The following is a 19,838-nucleotide window of genomic DNA, read 5'->3' on the forward strand; positions in this document are numbered from 1 at the left end:
TATTTCGGGCCTGTGTGTGTGAGACATGAATAATAACAGAGTGAAAAGATTGAATTTCCTCTTGCGGGATTAATAAAGTAGATACAACCAACAATGCCACGATCACAGACGTGCGTAGGTATAATATTGTTACTACCATTTCGGCGTGCATGGAAGGGGATGTAGCTCAGTGGTAGAGCGCATGCTTTGCATGTATGAGGCCCCGGGTTCAATCCCCGGCATCTCCAAGTGATCCTTTTCCTTGTTCAACATAATCTCACTTAACTATTCGCTGACTGAAGGCTTACATTTAACAACCAAAAATTTGTTACGTTAGCTCCCTTTAAAATTGCGAAAACATGGAAACAAGAAGACATACATTACATACATTAACACTTAGTCTTGAACCTATATACCAATAATTGATGCTAAGAAAATTAAACAAACCAACAGTTACAATTCATTTTTGACTAAAACACAGTTTAGGCTCAACATAAGGAATTTGTTAGAGAAGTTTATATTTCCATGAACGCACCATAAGGCCCCGCCCCCCGACGGTAACTAAGGAGATCACAGCTATGTTTACCATGATGTCCTCTCTGCTAACGTTAGCTGCTTGCTCGAAGCTGCCCAACAAAATGAACAGAATCTAAAGTAGTGCACTTTAATCTCAACACTAATAACGTTCTTCCCTCGTAGACTTCCGAAAATGCAACTGAAGCATCTTAAAACACTATTAACACCGCAGGTAAGTTCAGCGACAAGTTAGCTAAATGCTACACTGAGCAAGACATCAGTTAAAAAACGGGACTCTGTAATGGTAACTATCATCGTTTAACGCAATGACTCAAAAAATGTAACGAAACAATAATCGTCTTTCGTCAATTGGGCATATAAGGGATTTGACTAATCTATGTTTAATTGTTATTAAATGCATGTTTTTACAGTTACCTCAACGGTACTTTGCTCGCTAGAATCTGTCAACCGCAACTGTGCGCTACTTGGGTGAAAAAAGTACCGTCCCGAATTAGCCGAAGAGTGCGTCTTAATGGTTCGGACATGGTCAGCAGTGATGTTTCAGCAGTCGGCACATTATATTCACTGCTACAGTTAAATCTCTCAAATCTTATATGGAGTTTGGTGCGAGCGTCTGTCTTTATAGAACCTAAGGCAAGTACTGTATATTTGTGTAGCAAGGTGATTCAAAATGCTTTACATGAAACATTAAAAGCACCGAAATGAACACTTGCAAAATGACATTTAGATGAAATAATTACGAAAATATAAAAACATGCTAATTAAATAGAAATTAGAAGTAAAACCAAGAATATCAAAGGAATAGAAGTTACATTGCAGGTCAAGCGGTTAAGAAAATTGTTTTGTTTACTGAAAGACAGCAGCAAACAAAAAAGTCTTCAGTGAACTAAGGGTTGCAGCAGACCTGCAGTTTTCTGGGAGTTTGTTCCAGAGAGGTGGAGCATCAAAACTGAATGCTGCCCCTCCCTGTTTAGCTGTGACTCTGGGGACAGAGCACACCTGTCCCAGAGGATCACGGAGGTCTGGATGGTTCACAGCAAAGCAGGAGATCACAAATGTATTTTGGCTCTAAACCATTCAGTGCTTTGTAAACCACAGAATTATTTTGAAATCAATTACATTGAAAAAAACGGAACTTTGATTGATTCGATTTAAATGTTATTTCGGAGATGTAAACAAACAGAAAAGGGAATTGTCACAGAAAACAACGATGTTTGACAAAAAAGAAAGCATAATTAGACACATGAATGACGAACATTTGCTGAAAAAAAAGCATGTTCAAAAGAAGTGGGAAGAAGTTTGCACTTATCTAATCCCACCCCTTCTTATTTTAAATAAGCTTCCTTATTCATAATTATTATAAACATATTAATTTATGATTACATATTATATATATAAATATATAATTTTCTGTAAATAAAATGTATTACTTATATGTTCATATCAAATATATACTATGAGAACTAAAGTATAATATATATAATATAGTCTAGTATATATAATAACTATAATAATGCCCCCCAAAAATAGTTACAAAAAACAGATACAAAAGAATACAATTAACACCCAATGGACATCAAACACCCTCATCCCTTTGCCCTGCAAGAATCATTTCCTTTAACCTCTTTTTAAATAATTGTATGTTTGGACATTGCTTGGGCTCTTCTTTCAACCTAATCCATCATTTTACACATTTCTTAATTTCAATTTAAACAATCCCCATTAAAATAACTCCCTTCTCTTTGGGTAACATTCTTTGAATATCTGACGATAGTTTGTTATTTTTTGCTTTAAACGTTAATTGTGCTGTTTGAAATTCAACCAGATCTGTCACTTTGAGTATTTCTGACTGTATGCCACAAACGTTTAGCTAAGCTAACTACAAATACTTGGCTGGGACTAGTTATCACTGACTGTTGTTTTTTCTGCCTCCCTTCACAGGATGCTGCTTCCAAAGTGACTTGCATGGCCTGGGCACCGAACAACACCAAGTTCGCTGTTTGCAGTGTTGAGAGGGTGGTGCTGCTCTATGACGAGCAGGGAGAGAGGAGGGACAAGTTCTCCACCAAACCCCTGGACTCCAAGGTGAGACAGGAGGGAAGCTAGCCTAATGTTGATTAATACATAAAGTCTTTTTTTCAAGGGTGTCCAACACCCACATGAACAAATAGAAAACTAATGTATTAGTTGTGGTACCCTAAATCCAGAAGGTTCTGTTATATCACTTCAAGGCAAGGATGCAGGGATGTCTCTGATGTTTTAATCTTTCATTTTTTTGTGTTTGTTTTAATGTTGAAAACCATGAAGCTTGAAAATGGCTTTATAAATACAGTTATTGAAATTATTATAAGCATAATGAAAATGACAATAAAATAAAGCATTTACTATTATTCACGCTTCCCTTCTCTGCTTAACTGTTTCCCTGCGTTTAGTCGGTTTCTTCACAAGCATGCAGGGTTTTTCTGAACATCCTGACTCTCGGTGATGAAGCCTAATGGGCAAATGCACTGAAAGTGATAATTGCAGTGCCCCATAATGCTTTAAACAAGAGGCCTACTTCAAAACACACTCAAGACACTTAAATTCAGTGTGTTTGAACTGTTTCTGCCCCTTGCTATTTTGTAAAGTTTGAAAAAAACTTTTATTTTGCACTATAGGTGTGTTTTGGCATTATAGTTTAAAATTAAATGATAAGGACTGTTTGCAAATATCTGTAATGGAAAATTCAAAAGCGCCATTTTTAATGCCATCTACAAGTAAACTGTATATCCTTAAAATACCTTCTTCTAACAGGAGGTTGTGTGTTAGTAATTATCCAACATACTCTTTTGACAGTATGGAAAACAGAGCTATACTGTCACCGACATGGCCTTCTCACCGGACTCCACCAAAATCGCCATCGGCCAATCCGACAACATCATCTTTGTCTACAAAATTGGAGAAGATTGGTAACGTCTCCTTCGATATTAATCTTGATTTATCCATCTATGTCGATGTGTGCAAACAGGTTTTTTCATCAGTGTTATCTTCTTTTCTAGGGGGGACAAGAAAGCCATTTGCAACAAATTTGTTCAGACAGTAAGTAAATATTAAGTTTCATGCAGTCAACAGGGTGCTTAAAGGGGCAGTAGCTGTGCTGTAAATAGAAGTTCACTGATAGTTGTAGGAGTGAAAAGCTTTTTGTGTTTGATAGACAATAATGTTACTGATGCAACGTACATAAGTCTGATAAGGTATCACAAGTGTATCAAGTGTTTCATGACAATTATAAACAAATAATGCTGCATAATTAGTATAGTTCCAGCTGCTGTTTTAGTGTTGTATGTAAAGATTACATTACAGTATAAAACAGTCAAGTCAGCTTATATTTGTTTCCATATCATATTCAACTGAGTATCTTTGGGTTTTGGACAAAACAAGACATTTAAAGACATCACCTTGGACTTTGAGAGGCTGAGATAATAATGTTTCCCTATTTAATGAAGTTTCTTAAAAAACAAGAAATGAATAATGGAAATAATCATTAGTTGCAGCCGTACGTCAGCAAAGGAATTTTTTCCTATAGGAAGTTTGGATATCCACCTTTCTGTCTTCTATGTAATGCAACATTTTACTCTGTGCATTGCAGAACGCTGTGACTTGCTTGCTTTGGCCTGCAGAGCACGCAATTGTTTATGGATTAGTGGATGGCAAGGTAAGTCAGCAACATGTTCACACCTTATGTTACTGTTTATATAACTGCTGTTTGTGTATTATAATTGGTAGGAGCATTACAGGAGCATCAGCTGGATAGCAGACATCAGCAGTGCTTGTTAGTTATAGTGTCGTTGCACTAACTGCTGTCTTCCTTTGAGCAAAAAAAGATCAGCATCTAAAAGCTGTTTTATGTCAAACAAAATGACAAATGTTACATTTTTATTTTTATTTTTTTTCATAGGTCCGCCTGGCCAACACTCAGACAAACAAGTCATCAACCATCTACGGCACCGAGTCTTGTGTCGTCTCACTGGCATCCAAGTAATTCCATTTTTTATGACCAACAAATGACATGCTTGTTTATTGTCTTCTTCTGTGGTACACTCAGTCTGTGTTGCCTGTCTGTTCTGTGTCAGTGTTTCTGGTAAAGGCATCCTCTCTGGCCACGCCGACGGGACAGTTGTGCGTTACTTCTTTGACGACGAAGGCTCAGGGGAGTCTCAGGTACAAACGTTACATTAAATTTATGTATTCCCTGCAACATTTATGGTGTGCATGTGTTTTGAATGAGACTACCACATCCACTCTGACACAGGGTAAGCTGTTAATGCATCCATGCCCACCCTACGCTCTGGCCTGGGGTGCAAACAGCATCATGGTGGGCGGCTGTGACAAGAAGGTGGTGGCCTACGGCAGAGAGGGTCACGTTCTGCAGACCTTCGAGTACAGCCGTGACCGGACAGAGAGGGAGTTCACCGTGGCCGCCACCAGCCCCAGCGGGCAGTCGGTTGTGTTTGGCAGTTATGACCGGTCAGTATACGGTTCCTCAGTAATGATATACTGTAATACCTGTCAGCTCATAAGCCATTTTTCTCTCCCTGATATTTCACCTAGGCTGCGGGTGTTTAACTGGGCTCCCAGGAGAGGCGTGTGGGATGAAGCCAAGCCTAAAGAGATTGCCAACCTCTACACCATCACCAGCCTGGCCTGGAAGAAAGACGGATCCCGCCTCTGTGCTGTAAATATTCTAATCTATCACATTATTTTAATCCAGACTGTGGATTTAACACCACTTACTTGTTAGTAGCTTTGTTTCTTTAAAAGTTTACTAACGCCTCATAACCACCCTACTTAACATGTCATATCTTATGTATCTGCTCTGTACACAACTGGGGACGTAAAAATTCTGACTACGATTAAATTACGCCTTTTTATTCGTTAAAGTTATTTTGTTCTTTACTTCTTCAGTGGAGATTTGCAGCAGTTGCTACAGCAGTGGGACTTTTTTTTGGGTTTTTAGGTAAAATACTAAATGTTGTTTTATGTATTCATTACCTGCGCCACAAGGTTATGTTTTTGATCTGATTTTGACCTACCGTAGTTGAATGGTGGCATGGACCAGGGAGTTACCCACTGAATTTTGTGCTGCATTCGGTGTCGGATTAATCTGAAAGTTCCTGACTTGGAAAGTTCTGCTGCATTAACATTGTGAGATAGGGCACGCCTTGGGGTCTGCCCTTCCAGTTTATTGTGTGTTTGTGTCTCGACAGGGAACACTGTGTGGGGGAGTGGAGCTGTTTGATTGCTGCTTACGGAGAGCCATCTATAAGAACAAGTTTGAGATTACCTACGTTGGCCTGAGCCAGGTACAGACAACCACAGAGTTAAAGTATCGGTACAGGCACAAACAGCAAAAACAATGCCAATTAACATATGATATAAAAACTGAAAACAGTCAGTTAATTTTGCAGTGCATATAATTCAGTTTTAATCAAGTCAAGTGCAAAAAAACAATACAGTATATCAATTTCATAGTAAAAAAAAAAAAGAAAGGTTTTTGGAAACAATCACATTACCTTCTTCCTTCCAAATTTTTGAAGCAATGTACAGACAAGTAAAGGAAAGTTTTAATAGACAAAAACATATTGCATTTGTTAACAATGAGGGAAAATGAGCTATACATATTATTATGGTCATCTGATTACATAAACAGACGTATCGGTAGAAATGCATATAAACCTATGTATTTTGCATTATTTGTAATCTGATTCTTCCAACAGAGAACACCTGCTGTACCATCTTAGTTTGTACTATAAACATTAAAAACTGGAATAAAAATGACGTATAAACTGTGATAAAATGATTCTGGAAACACAACTGATATAAACGTGAAGAAATGGCCTAAGAACTCCATCACAGATTTTCTAATCAGCCAAGAAAACATATTCAAAGTAAAGTATGCATGAAGTGATTCTGGTGCTGGTTTGAAAAATTCCGATGTGAAAATCGATGAGATTATGATTGAGAAATTCACCAGGCAGCTGATGTGCACTTACATTTTACAATCAAGAGTTTACTCTGACTCTACCAGGCTGAGTTAACTCACTGGTGTTTATGTGTGTATTTGTGAATTGAATAAACTTTTAAGACCTTGGTCAGTACAGTTGTATTGTTATTATGCTTTAAGTTGTTGAATTTCACCCCCTTATTCATATGAATCAATGAAAAATGATGGAGAAATGAATTGAACATTCCCTTTTCTCCATTTAATCATGTCCTCCTCTCCTAGGTGATAGTGAAGAACCTCTCTACAGGGACGCGGGTGGTCCTGAAGTCGTATTACGGTTATGAGATAGAAGAGGTCAAAATCATGGGCAAAGATCGCTACCTGGTGGCTCACACCTCTGACACTCTTCTGTTGGGAGACCTGCTGACTAATAAATTGAGTGAGGTGAGACATAAAGGGTCATTCCACCTCAATCACACACACAAAAAAGTCTTTATGTGACACCTAGCCATGTACTTGTGAGATGAATGTAATTTTGAATATAAAAGCCTTGAAAAATTATATCTGGAAAAATGTTGAAAACATTGTTGGGACTTTTTCCTCTTCTAGTATTTCTATTGAAAACTGTCATTCTTCATTCATCCATTCACCTCCTCAAGTTTGTGTCATATCATCACATGTGCTTTCTTGTTTCTTTCTCACAATAAAAGGGAGGTGGACTTTTTAATTGACGTCTCGACTCTGCTGTCTCTCTTTCAGGTGTCGTGGCCCGGTTCTGGTGGAAACGAAAAGTTCTTCTTTGAAAATGAAACAGTGAGTACACACATGAAGATTGTTATCATTAAGACAGCTGTTGTGGGCTAATTACAATAATTACAGTACCGTTGTGTCACGTCTTGTGTCTTAGACTGTGTGGCTGCCACGCCCCTCATCACTGCTCCCATCATGTTGCATGCTACTGTGTTTTATTTGGCTGTATTTCATGTTCCAGGTGTGCATGATTTTTAACGCCGGGGAGCTGAGCCTGGTGGAGTACAGTAACAATGAGATCCTGGGATCAGTCAGAACAGAATTTATGAACCCTCACCTCATCAGGTAGGCCCAGTTACACAAAACAAACACACCTTATCAAGTTGGTTTAGTAAGAAACACCTTAACAGGGTTGTCTGCTTCCAAAGAACAAAAGGGTATACAGTACATCAGACGGCTATAACTGGTCAGCTTGAACCTCCATCCATCCATCCATCTTCAACCTCTTGTCCCTATAGGGGTCGCGGGGGGCTGGAGCCGATCCCAGTTGACATGGGGCGCGTGGCGGGGTACACCCTGGACAGGACGCCAGTCTATCACAGGGCACATAGAGACTCTAGGGATTCAAACAGGGGACCCTCTTGCTGTGAGGCGACAGTGCTAACCACCACACCACCATGCCGTCCAGCTTGAACGGAATTGCACAAATGTCCCATTTAAAGCCACAAAAAGAAAGATCAGCCTATGTTACACATTTTGGGTGCTTTTTTATATATAAAAAGCAGCAATTAAATAGACGTGTATTTGAAATACAGTCACTGCTAACGTCTTTGAATAGGCCCCTGATCATTCCTAACAAACAATGTATTTCCAGCTCTGTCCATTGGATGGCGGTATTGAGCTGTGCAGAAATCCAAGGCACCGTGACAGTGAGGATTCAGAAGTGTCAGTGAGCCTCCATGTTAAAATATTCAGCGCTGTCAAAAGTGTCAGCACTGGCAGTCCCCGGGTGACCGACTAATGGCCGACTGCTGCTGAGGCCTCTGACTCTGACTGACTCGCCTCTGGCTGCTGGACGCTGTAGCGTTGACAACATCATGATCCGGGGCATCCGGGGAGTGGATGCCAATTATACTGATTGTAATACTTACACGTTGAATCAGTGTAAATTCAGATACAGTCTATGTTAAGTTGACCAGTCGGTTTTATTTGTTCCTGTGTTTGTCTCTGCAGTGTCCGACTTAACGAGAGGAAGCAGAGAGGAATTGAAGACAGCAAGAAGCTTGCGTATCTGATCGATATAAAAACCATTTGTATTGGTAAGAATGTGTTTGTCATGTGGTCGAAAGTAACATAATACATTTACCTAAGTATTGTACTCGTACTTTACTTGAGTAATTCCAATTTCTGCTACTTTGTGCTGCAGTGCTCTGCTGTGGTTACAATACAAAATATAACTATCAAATCAATTATGCTGTATTATCATAGGTTAATATAAGGTGAGTTTTAATTGATCTGCGGGGGTCAATTCACAAGCTACTCAGACCAGCAGTATATAAAGTCATTAAAATTCGCCCCACCTGCAACATTAAAGTAATGTACACATTAATGCATGAGTAATGAGAATTACATAATATACTCTACATTATTCTGACCATAATGAGTGCCTTTACTTTATACTTTATTTTGATGCCATTACTTTTGTCCTTTTACTTCAGAACTTTTACTTGTGTCAGTACAGCTACTTTTACTAAAATAAAAGATCTGAATGCTTCTTCCACCGCTAAATACATAGAAAAGTAACCACACACACCACAAGAAAAGTGAACAAACAAAAAACTATATACTTAACCTATTGACATTTTGTGGATGTGCACATGATTATTGTAGCCATTTGTGTAATTGGAATTGTGAATAACTTTTCAATGGTGTTTTTTAATCACCATAATATTAAACTCCCAAACTGCTACAACTACGATAACTGCAGGAGATCAGTTGAACTGTATCATTACTATTGAGTGGACCACAAAAATATAACTATTTCAGTCATAGTATCAATAGTATCAATAAATGCATAAAAAAATAAATGAGAAAGTTAATGTAGTTGTACAGAAACGTAGAAATAAATGTATTATTTATATCCCATTTTATCATCAGCTTTCATTTAATAATGTTTTAATTTATTTCCATATTTATTGCAACATTTACTTAATTTTTTGTGTTATTAATTTGTGTACTTATTTTTTTATTCCTGCATTCAATCATTCATTTTTTATCCATATGTAATTATTAATGTATTTATCGATACATTTATTTATTTATTTTCTGAATCAATACCTAAGTAATTTTCCGTCTTTGGACCACATTACATTTTAATGAAAAAGTTGATGTATTAGCAGACTGATAACATCAAAGAGTTTAAAGTAGAGACACTGCCCACTCTGCCTGATAGAATAGATAATTATTATACATTGACTGGTTGATTACTTGAGTAAAAGTCCAATTTTAGCTCGATATTTTGTCACAGTGACAGTCTTACTGCTGCTCAGTTAACCCATCCTTTTCTCCCTCCTCTCAGTGGACTTGGCCGGGGGCTGCAATCTAGGAACCATCAGCCAAAACTCCAAGATTGACTGGCTGGAGCTCAATGAAACCGGACGCAAACTGCTCTTCAGGGACAAGAAGCTGCGGGTGAGAATGAAAAACCTCAGCAGCCTGAGGGACTGTAAGAGTGGAGACAATGGGAGGGCGGCCTGAAGGCAGAGAGGGTAAAGTTACAGCACGTCCATCACCCAAATAATGTCCTGTGGATCTTTGTCGAGCCATTTTGGTCATCCAGGTGAGAAGATAGTAATTCAGAATAAATGTGGATGTACTTTGCCACAGGGGGCGCCATAAGTCTTAAGAGAACTTTATTGTCAGCCCATCTTTATACAAGTACACACAGTAGGGGTGAAACTTCTTTTCGGTGGAGCCAGTGCTGATGAACACTGAAGCAGTGCAAAAGAGGTAGACAACATAAGCTGCAAAGTCAGTCGCAAAATGTGGAAAAAAGACATTTCTCTTGTGTTTTTTTTTCACATAACTACAGTAAGACTACATCAAATTAGTCCAAGGGACATACACAAGGGGGTATATTCTCTATGTTGAAAAGGGGTCCTTGGCGGAAAAATAGTTCAATTCAATTTTATTTATAGTGCTAAATCATATCAAAATTTATCTCAAGACACATTACACATAGAGTAGGTAAAGACCAGGCTCTATGACTCATTTATGATTTACATAGACCCAACAATTCCCCCATGAGCAGCAAAAAGTCGCACTATCTTTAATACATATTTTATCTTTAATATACGGTATTAATTCAGCAAGCTTGTGCACACAGTGGGGACAAAAACCTTCCCTTTAAGGCAGGGATGTCTAACAGACCCAGCTCTAAGGAAGACGGCCATCTGTCTTGACCGGTTGGGTAGAAAGAAAAGGAGAGAGAAAGAGAGAGGAGACAGACAAAGATCAACAGACAAAGACAGACAGACAAGATCGAGACACAATCGAGAACCTTTGAGCAAAGCAATGTTGCCATGTTTTATTTGAATAATCATAAGAGGCCTGATAACATTTCCCAAAAAGTACAAATTACGAGTCATCTAAACATAAATGTAAATGAGTCAAGCATAAATGTTTGACGCTACCGCATTCCCAAAGTTGAACTCTCTTTAACGCCCTCCGTGCGTTTACATTAAGAACAATGGATGTGAGAGTGCAAACATGGCGTGTGTACGGTCTTCTGTGGCGGTGACAAACTAGTGGTGATAATTTAAAGCACACTGCAATAACTTCAAAAAGGTGAATTTATTTGTCTTTAGTTCCTTGTGTCTTATTCCACCGATTTAAGTCAAGAAACATCCATTTATTTCCACCTCAGTGCCAAAAACATTTAGAAAAGGTCTCAGTTTTGGCAGCTGAGATTCACAGTATTTTGAGAAGCAAGATGAGAGTGGCAGAGAGCTGCTGTCAGTTGTTGCCCTGGGGAAGTCAAACAGTTTGATGTCGAGGCCCTGGGGCAAAGACATGGACAACTCTGGTAATTGGGAATCCGTCAGTGGCTTCAAACTTTTTGCTGCACTTATTTTTCAATGTAAAAAAAAAAAGATTTGTACACGAAGAACTTCAGTGAGGCAGATTCTGAAATATTTGTGCACGAATGGCATCGGAAAGAACTTTACTTTGCAAAGGAGGAGAAGTTTGAGGGTAATTAAAAAAAAGATCTGTATTTAGATGCTGTAAGGTTTTGTGGTTCGTATGTAAACGGGATTCTTTTCTTATTGACATGAAAACCTTTAATTCAGAACTAATGGTACATACAGATTTATGTGCATGCCATCGATCTTGTGAATGGAAAAAAGCAACAGAATATGTTTAAAAGACTGAACTGGATATATACTACTTTTGGGATATTCACATTCATAGCCCACATTGGCTGCACTTCCTACCAGTAAGAAATAAACACATGCTTCTTTAATTGAAACTTGCTTTATAGTGAATTCAACAGGCTGTTCTTCCTCATCACATTAAAACGTGGCCAGCTGAGCTCCAGGGTGAAACTATACACACTGCATTATTAAAACTGGTGGGGGGAAGATATTAAAGTTGCTGATTACAACAGCGGGCGGTCTCTCATACACACACACATTAAGGGCTGTGGGAGCCACTGTGGCTTATAGAATCTACATAATCTCAACTCATCAAGAGTGTAGTAGAATAGATTGCAGTGTGAGCGTTCACACGGAGCTGCTGGGAGTTAATCAACTTTGTTCAAACCAAATGAGTTCAACTACACGTTGTAAACTATAACTTTCCAAGACAGCAGACTGGAAAATAAGGATAATTGCTATTAGGACGGATGAAGCCAGTCTTCTCCTCTAACGCTAGGTAAGAATGTAGAATGTATATGTAATTATATGAAAGTATATATATATATATCAATATATATATATATATATAAACAATATATATATATATATATATATATATACACAATATATGCATGAATTGCTGTACTACTTCTACATAATACAAAGGCACTTTGACAAAAAACTAAAAAAAAAAAGTGATCAAAATGAGAGAACAGTAACCACTGTGTCAGAAGAGAAGACTTCAACAATGTTTTCTTCTCTAGGATTCAAAACTGAACAGGAAGTGTAGAGGCCACAGCTTTGAATGACTTCAGCACATCTGCGCCCACAGGACATCACTAGTTTCTCACACTGCTCCGGTTTGATCTTGGTCCATTCTTCTTTAGTCTCTTACAGTTCGATAACTGTTGTGGGTTTCTTAGACATTGCGTTGTTGCTAAGGATTTTCCAGAGATTCTCTATGAAATTTAGATCTGGACTCTGGGCTGGCCATTTCATTGTTTCAATATTCTTCAAGGAACTGTTTAACTTGTTTTGCAGTGTAACAGGGCATTGTCTTGCATGAAAATTGCAGCTGATTGGGAGACAGTCTCAGTGGAGGTATTGAATGTTGCTGAAGGAAGTTCACATAAACATTTGCATTCACCTGCCATGTAGCTGTACAAGAGGCCCAACTCTTGCTGCGGAAGACATCCCCCAAACCATGATACTTTATTCATTCATCTTCAACCACTTGTCCCTGTCGGGGTCGCGGGGGGCTGGAGCCGATCCCAGCTGACATCGGGCGTGAGGTGTGGTATACCCTGGTCAGGACCTCAAAATTTAACTGACTACTTTACACACTTTGGGTTCAGTCTTTCCCCAGTCCTAAGCCCAACATAACGTTTCCCATCAGACATAAATAAATTTAACGTACTCTCATTATTGAAGTCACTCTGGATCAGTTCTCCTCTGTCACACAACATGCTCCTCAGCATGCTCTAGCCTTTTTATTATTTCTGCTGATGAGAGGTCACTGCAGAGTGAGCTTTCAGTCCAAATTGTCTTTAATGACGAGACAGTGTGCAGAGACAGATCCTTGCCCTGTTCAGCACTGAACTGGCGAGCAACTCCAGCTGCAGTGTTGTACCGATTCCACATTGAGTCTTTGCATAATCCTGTCCTCTCATGCTCATGTTTTATGTAGACGACCGTGAAAAACATTTCAGATTAACAAGTATTAATAACTTGTTCTCTAATTTTGATCTCCAGTGTATATATATATAAGTATATATCAGCGGGAACCATCACTGATATGAACAATTATGAAGAACTTCTATATTTCCCTCCCTCTCCTTCCTCCTCAGCTCCATCTGTATGACATAGAGAGTGGCGTAAAGACCACGTTGCTGAGTTTCTGCTCCTACGTCCAGTGGGTACCTGGCAGTGACGTGGTGGTCGCTCAGAACAGGGGAAGCCTCTGCATCTGGTACAGCATAGACAGCCCAGAGAGCATCACCATGTTCCCCATCAAGGTGAGACGACATCGCTATGACATCATCACGGTTATTTTGTCAAACATTATGGGACCACAGAAGGCATTATACAATTGTTTTTCACAGGCTGGTAGTAAAGTATTTCTCCTAAGAGTGAGTAAACTGATGCTACTAAGTTTGATCATTTTCATAGTTTCCTCTTTTTATACTTAAATACTTTTTAATTTCACTCACTTATGTTCTCATTAATAATAAAAACCAGGCAGAGGGTGCAACTGGACAATTTATCACGTGTTTTAGATAAGGATTGACGAGGCCCATCGTTTTTGAAAAATGTTTTAATTTTTTTTATTTTTAATGGAACCAAATAAATGATAATTACAACGTCCCAGTGGTGGAAGAAATATTCAGGTCCTTAAGTAAAAGTAGCAATACCACACTGTGTGAACAAATTATTCATTACAAGTAAGAACATGTTATGTAAAAGTATGTATGTAATCTTAGCAAAATGTACTTAATGCAGAAACGCAGCTCCTGTGAGTGTCATGTTACTTTATTTGATCTCATGTGATTATTATTACTGATGCATTAATGTGTAAGTAGCATTTTACTGTTGTAGTCGGTGGAGTTGGAGCTACTTTTATTTTATATTCTGTTAAGTAATTTATTCAATAATAGTGCCTCATTTTTTATAAGATAATCACATCTTTTGTGTGTAAAATCTCGAAAGTAATAAGAAACTATATGTCAAATAAAAAAGTAAAAAAGTATAATATTTGCCTCTGAATTCTAGAAGTATAAAGGAACATGATCTCTACAAAGACTGATGCAAAAACACCACTCTAAATCTTGTGTTGTTTACCAGAGATGTGCTCATAAATATCTGGGAAATAAATCATCGACATGAAAAAAGCAGGAAAAATGAGTAATCAACTAAAGAAATCTCAGTCGACTTAGACCAAAACAACCCTTAACAGCCCTAATACCTCAGATTTGAACTTAAGAACGGGTGCAGTACTTGAGTGAATCTACTTAGTTACACACAATCACTCTCTCATTCAGGTTTAAATTGGTTTCACTTCTCTTTGTCAGGGAGACATTGTGGATCTAGAAAGAGTGGATGGGAGGACAGATGTGATCGTGACAGAGGGCGTCAACACTGTGACGTACACGCTTGACGAAGGCCTCATCGAGTTTGGTACGGCGATTGACGATGGGGATTACGACAGGTAAGTCTGGACTACTTTGACAGATATTAGATTCACAAACCAACCCATCGCTGTCATTACTGTCGAGTTGAACATCTATCCGGCCTTCCGACTGCTTGCTGCTTTTCTGGATCAGAGTCACAGTGACAGCAGGGCGAACAGAACAGACCAGATGTCCTTTTATCCAGCAGCTTCCTCGAGTTCTTCTTGAGGGTTCAGAGCTCCCAGGCCAGCTGGGTGGCATAGTCTCCTCCTCAGTGTGTCATGATTTCAGCACCTCCAAAGTGATGCTTTCAAATGGTTGTAGCTGACCTCTCAATTTGGAGGAGCAGCAGCTGAACTCTTCACTGAGGCTCTGAACTCCGGGCCAACCCCCCTTCTAAGAGGATTTTGGTGACGTATACTTGTCTTTCTGGTGAGAGGTTGACCAGAGATAAAAGAGTATCTTGAAAAGTGTTAAACTTCATTTTTCAACAATAAATGGCTTTAGATGCGATTTTAATGTTTTTAATTTACAAAAACATTAAAATCGCATTTGCTCATTTTTAATTAAATGATATGAAATGAACATTTTCAATTTTCTGCTGCCTATTTGCTGCTTGCACCATAAGTAATAATTATTACCTTCACCAAGGAGGTCATGTTTTTACTTTGTCAGCAGGATTAGGGAAACATTACTGACCTGATTTTCATGAAACTTGGTTGAAAGGTGTAGCATTGGAAGAACTAGTCTATTCTGTCGTCTCATCCCTCATAGCTCTGTGTGTGTGTGTTTTGACAGAGCGACAGCATTCCTTGAGACTCTTGAGATGTCACCAGAGACTGAAGCCATGTGGAAGACGCTCAGCAAGTTGGCTCTGGAGGCTCACCAGCTGCACATCGCAGAAAGGTCAGCAAGACACACACACACAAACACAACCTTGCAAGCTGATGTCTGTGTCTCTGAGCTTTTTAATTACATTCTTTATCAGTCTTCATTGTAAGAGAGACTTATCTTTGTGACTGAAGAGAAAGGAGACAACGAGGGGACTTTAGTCACCTGGAATGAAATAGCACACTTTTGGACACTTGGATAAGTGCACACACACGCACACACACACACACACATACACGCACATACGCACGCACACACACACACTGCAGACAACTGTGTCCCTGCCTGACCTCCCTCTCTAACGTCTTTAATCATCAAAGACATTTTTTTTAATCATAAGCATTCTCTCTCTCTCTCTCTCTCCATCTTTATTTCTCTCTGTTTTGAGAAACGTTGCTGAATTCTCAGTCATTAATAATGTATGTGCTGTTCGTTAGGCGTCGGCTTGATTTGCATAAATCATGAAAAATCGGGGAAAGAAACGTTTTTGTCTAAAGTGGGTAATGTTAATGAGGGAGTGAAGTGAGAAAGAGTCAGACAGAAGGACTTTTTTTTTTACTTTAACTTTTTTCTTTCTTTCATGACTTGTTCATTAATCTGATGCAACCGTTCACAGAAAGTTGGTAATAAAGTGGCCAAAAAGATGTGCCTTTTCATTTCTCAGCCCCTCCGACTGCAGCGTATCTAATTAGACAAAAGCTCTAATTCATCTTAGTTGATTTAGTGAGCAGTTTTTCAGAGCCAGTATTACCTTCTTCCTTCACTCTATTGAAAGTTTCTTTCTGTGTTTTCGTCTTTCTTCCTCTGTTTCTATTACTTGCTCGCTCACTCTTTGTTTCTCTTTATCTCTTCCAGGTGTTTTGCTGCGTTGGGGGACGTCTCAACTGTGCGTTTCCTCCACCAAACAAACCAGATTGCGGATAAAGTTTCACAGGAAATGGTGTGTTTCATATCAGCCCAGATACAAGACAAAACAGTACATCTCCAGAAGTAAGAGTAGATAAAAGAGGCTATTACCACAAGACAGCGTCCAAGTCTTACATGCCTGTACAGTACAGCAGAGTCCTGAATTCAAAATGTTACTTAAGTAAAAGTACAAAAGTATCAGCATCAGCAGTCACACTTAAATCACTTAAAGTAATAGTCTTAAAGATTTTAATTTAAATAAATGTCTGTTAAGTCATTATATACCGCTGAATGATGCCGATTGAGCCTGTGGTTCACTGATGAAGGCATTTGCATTTGCAGTATGACGAGCTGGATGTCTGTGGCGACAAAAATCACAAGCAGCACACAGTTAGTGATGCGTTTCCTCCGGTAGGTGGAGCTAACGCAAAAGACTCGCTCTTCAACAAACCTTTGTGTGAAGCAGCGTACTGATTAATCCGGTCTCTGCTGGCGTAAACGGTAACTTTGGCCCTACAAACAAAGAAAAGAGCGATGACTGCCGACAATGAAACTTCAAAAAACAAGTGAAAGTAGGATCCCAAAACACACCTGCGATTACCGCTGATTACCAAACAGGTGCAGACAAAGACACAGACATGAAGACCTTCAAGTAAAGTACAAGTACCTTGAATTTTTATTAGTAAATTACTACTAAGTTACTTACGTTCCACCATTGATTACCAGTATTCTACCCTGATATTCAGTAGCCGTAAATTTGAACATTTTGACACAGCAAAACCTGAATAATTCAATATATTCTTCAAAGATTTAAACATCAGTCATCGTCTTTTGTCGTGTGTGTGTGTGTGTGTGTGTGTGTGTGTGTGTGTGTGTGTGTGTGTGTGTGTGTGTGTGTGTGTGTGTGTGTGTGTGTGTGTGTGTGTGTGTGTGTGTGTGTGTGTGTGTGTGTGTGTGTGTGTGTGTCTCTGTGTGAGTGTGTGTGTGTGTGTGTGTGTGTGTGTGTGTGTGTGTGTGTGTGTGTGTGTGTGTGTGTGTGTGTGTGTGTGTGCGCTTTTATTACGTGTGTGTGTGTGTGTGTGTGTGTGTGTGTGTGTGTGTGTGTGTGTGTGTGTGTGTGTGTGTGTGTGTGTGTGTGTGTGTGTGTGTGTGTGTGTGTGTGTGTGTGTGTGTGTGTGTGTGTGTGTGTGTGTGTGTGTGTTGACCAGGCAGGAGATGGAACAGCGTTTTTCCAGGTCCAAGCCCACGTGGCCATGTTGGATAAGAACTTTAAACTGGCTGAGATGCATTACATGGAGCAGGTCGGTGACACAAACAACCAAGGCTTATGTACACACTTGCTATATTTATATACAATATATGTAGATTTAATTACTGATGGATTTTACAACAATATTGTTGCACATATTTATACTTGCACCATACAACCACATTAGTTTTCTCCTTCTTCCTTGCATGGCAGCCTCTGCTATCACTGTGGTAATTGGTTAATGAAGAGCTTTGAGTTTGTGGAAGACTAGAAAGGTGCCATGTAAAGTCCATTTACCATAGATCAATATCACACCTGTACATGCTTTATTACTTATGATATATTTGTGCAGCACTGAGTCCTAATGTTTCTGCAGAACTCCATTGATGAAGCTATAGAGATGTACCAGGAGCTCCATATGTGGGACGACTGCATCGCTGTGGCTGAGGCCAAGGTGACAACCAACACACTAAATTCATACGTACACATTTTGCTCTTGCTGTCTGTTGTTGCGTACTGTCACTATTTTTCAAGGACCAGACTCAAAACGAATTTCCGTTATTGGGATGATCATGAATGAAAGTAACAATTTGGACACAGCTCATAAATTCAAATTATGTAGAATTTATTTTCTTATTTTCTTAAAATCCATTTTCTCATTGAATGTAGCTAGATAAAAGAAAAAGCAGGCCGTGAAAGTTTTGGTTGCATGTTCTGTAAACATCGCTGTGCATTTATCTATGCACCTCAACAACAGCGCCTCTGTGATCGCTGCAAGTTTGTTCCATTGCCTTTTTTAATCACATTTTTTATAAGGCGGATCTTATGATTTATGATTACCTTTAGTTTAGATTGTTTGTTTTTCACTAAGAAAAGATGTGTACTATCTGTGATGCAATAAAAGTATTAGATTCTTACCAAAATTTAAGGTCCTGTATGTTTTTACTACAACTGTATCAACAATGAATCTATTAATTATATTAGATAGTAGCCTATAATATATTCTCAAAGCCCAAACCAACATCTTCAAATTGTTTATTTCCAATTAATAATTCAAAAATCCAAAGATATTCAATGTGAAATAATACAGTGAAAATGAGCAAATCACAGTATTCCACACTTTTGCTTGAAATGTTGTCAGTTAATTTTCTCCCTGTCAACTAATTGTTTTGCCGCTGGTTCCGTACCGAGTTAGAAACAACCCCACTCTCAACCCAAAATGACTCTCTCAGGGCCACCCAGAGCTGGACAGCCTGCGTGGAAACTATTACCAGTGGTTAACAGAGACGGGTCAGGACGAGAAGGCCGGTGAGGTGAAGGAGAGCGAGGGAGACTTTCAGGGTGCCATCAACCTCTACCTGAAGGCCGGACTGCCGGCTAAAGCCGCCCGACTGGCCATCAGCCATCCGGACATCATCAACAACAGCGACACCGTCAGCCGCATCGCCGCCAGTCTCATCAAGGGAGAGTTTTATGAGAGGGTGAGCGTTGTTTAATGCAGAATTGGTCACAGCTGTCTAAATCTTATCCCTAACAAATGCCAGGAGAGGAGAAGTATCAACAGATGAACACTCTGTCTCCCTCCATCTGTTCGTTATTTCTCTGTGTCTCTCTGTAGCCGTTTGTCAGAGAACTCATTTCTCCTCCTCGAGCCATCTGTGTTTATGTAACAGGTGGGAAAGAGAGAATAAAACTGCACAACAAAATTTTTCGCTGTATCCTGATGGCTTAAGCAGGGTTTCATCAGTTTAGGTGTTTAAGGGGTTGATGTGGATGCTGATAATATGTGATTTTAACTTGAAGTATCCGATATGTCCTGCTGACGTTCTTTATATTTTATGTATCTTGCAAGGATCACGGGTTGTTGACAGGTTAGAAAAGCCACTCAATTAGCCTTTAAACAAATTTTAATGAAACTGGGGTTTTCATAGTTCAGTAGTTTCCATACATATATCCATATT

At 39.1% G+C, this 19,838-nt stretch overlaps 1 protein-coding gene across 1 annotated transcript in view; it reads left to right on the forward strand.

Annotated features, from left to right (window-relative positions):
* Positions 1 to 608: 608 nt before the first annotated feature.
* ift172 (intraflagellar transport 172) overlaps positions 609 to 19,838 on the forward strand; it is a 40,022-nt gene continuing 20,792 nt past the window's right edge. The window contains exons 1-22 of the mRNA XM_083933468.1: positions 609 to 727; positions 2,458 to 2,601; positions 3,352 to 3,464; positions 3,555 to 3,594; positions 4,145 to 4,210; positions 4,454 to 4,533; positions 4,629 to 4,716; positions 4,808 to 5,022; positions 5,107 to 5,230; positions 5,763 to 5,858; positions 6,782 to 6,943; positions 7,259 to 7,312; positions 7,491 to 7,594; positions 8,483 to 8,568; positions 9,828 to 9,940; positions 13,512 to 13,679; positions 14,733 to 14,869; positions 15,630 to 15,737; positions 16,578 to 16,662; positions 17,837 to 17,929; positions 18,254 to 18,331; positions 19,110 to 19,358. Of these exons, the coding sequence (XP_083789594.1) occupies positions 689 to 727; positions 2,458 to 2,601; positions 3,352 to 3,464; positions 3,555 to 3,594; positions 4,145 to 4,210; positions 4,454 to 4,533; positions 4,629 to 4,716; positions 4,808 to 5,022; positions 5,107 to 5,230; positions 5,763 to 5,858; positions 6,782 to 6,943; positions 7,259 to 7,312; positions 7,491 to 7,594; positions 8,483 to 8,568; positions 9,828 to 9,940; positions 13,512 to 13,679; positions 14,733 to 14,869; positions 15,630 to 15,737; positions 16,578 to 16,662; positions 17,837 to 17,929; positions 18,254 to 18,331; positions 19,110 to 19,358 (2,442 nt within the window). The 5' untranslated portion in view covers positions 609 to 688. The remainder of the gene's footprint in view (positions 728 to 2,457; positions 2,602 to 3,351; positions 3,465 to 3,554; positions 3,595 to 4,144; positions 4,211 to 4,453; positions 4,534 to 4,628; positions 4,717 to 4,807; positions 5,023 to 5,106; positions 5,231 to 5,762; positions 5,859 to 6,781; positions 6,944 to 7,258; positions 7,313 to 7,490; positions 7,595 to 8,482; positions 8,569 to 9,827; positions 9,941 to 13,511; positions 13,680 to 14,732; positions 14,870 to 15,629; positions 15,738 to 16,577; positions 16,663 to 17,836; positions 17,930 to 18,253; positions 18,332 to 19,109; positions 19,359 to 19,838) is intronic.

Source organism: Echiichthys vipera (assembly GCF_963691815.1).
Source record: "Echiichthys vipera genome assembly, chromosome: 19".
NCBI classification, from domain to species: domain Eukaryota; kingdom Metazoa; phylum Chordata; class Actinopteri; order Perciformes; family Trachinidae; genus Echiichthys; species Echiichthys vipera.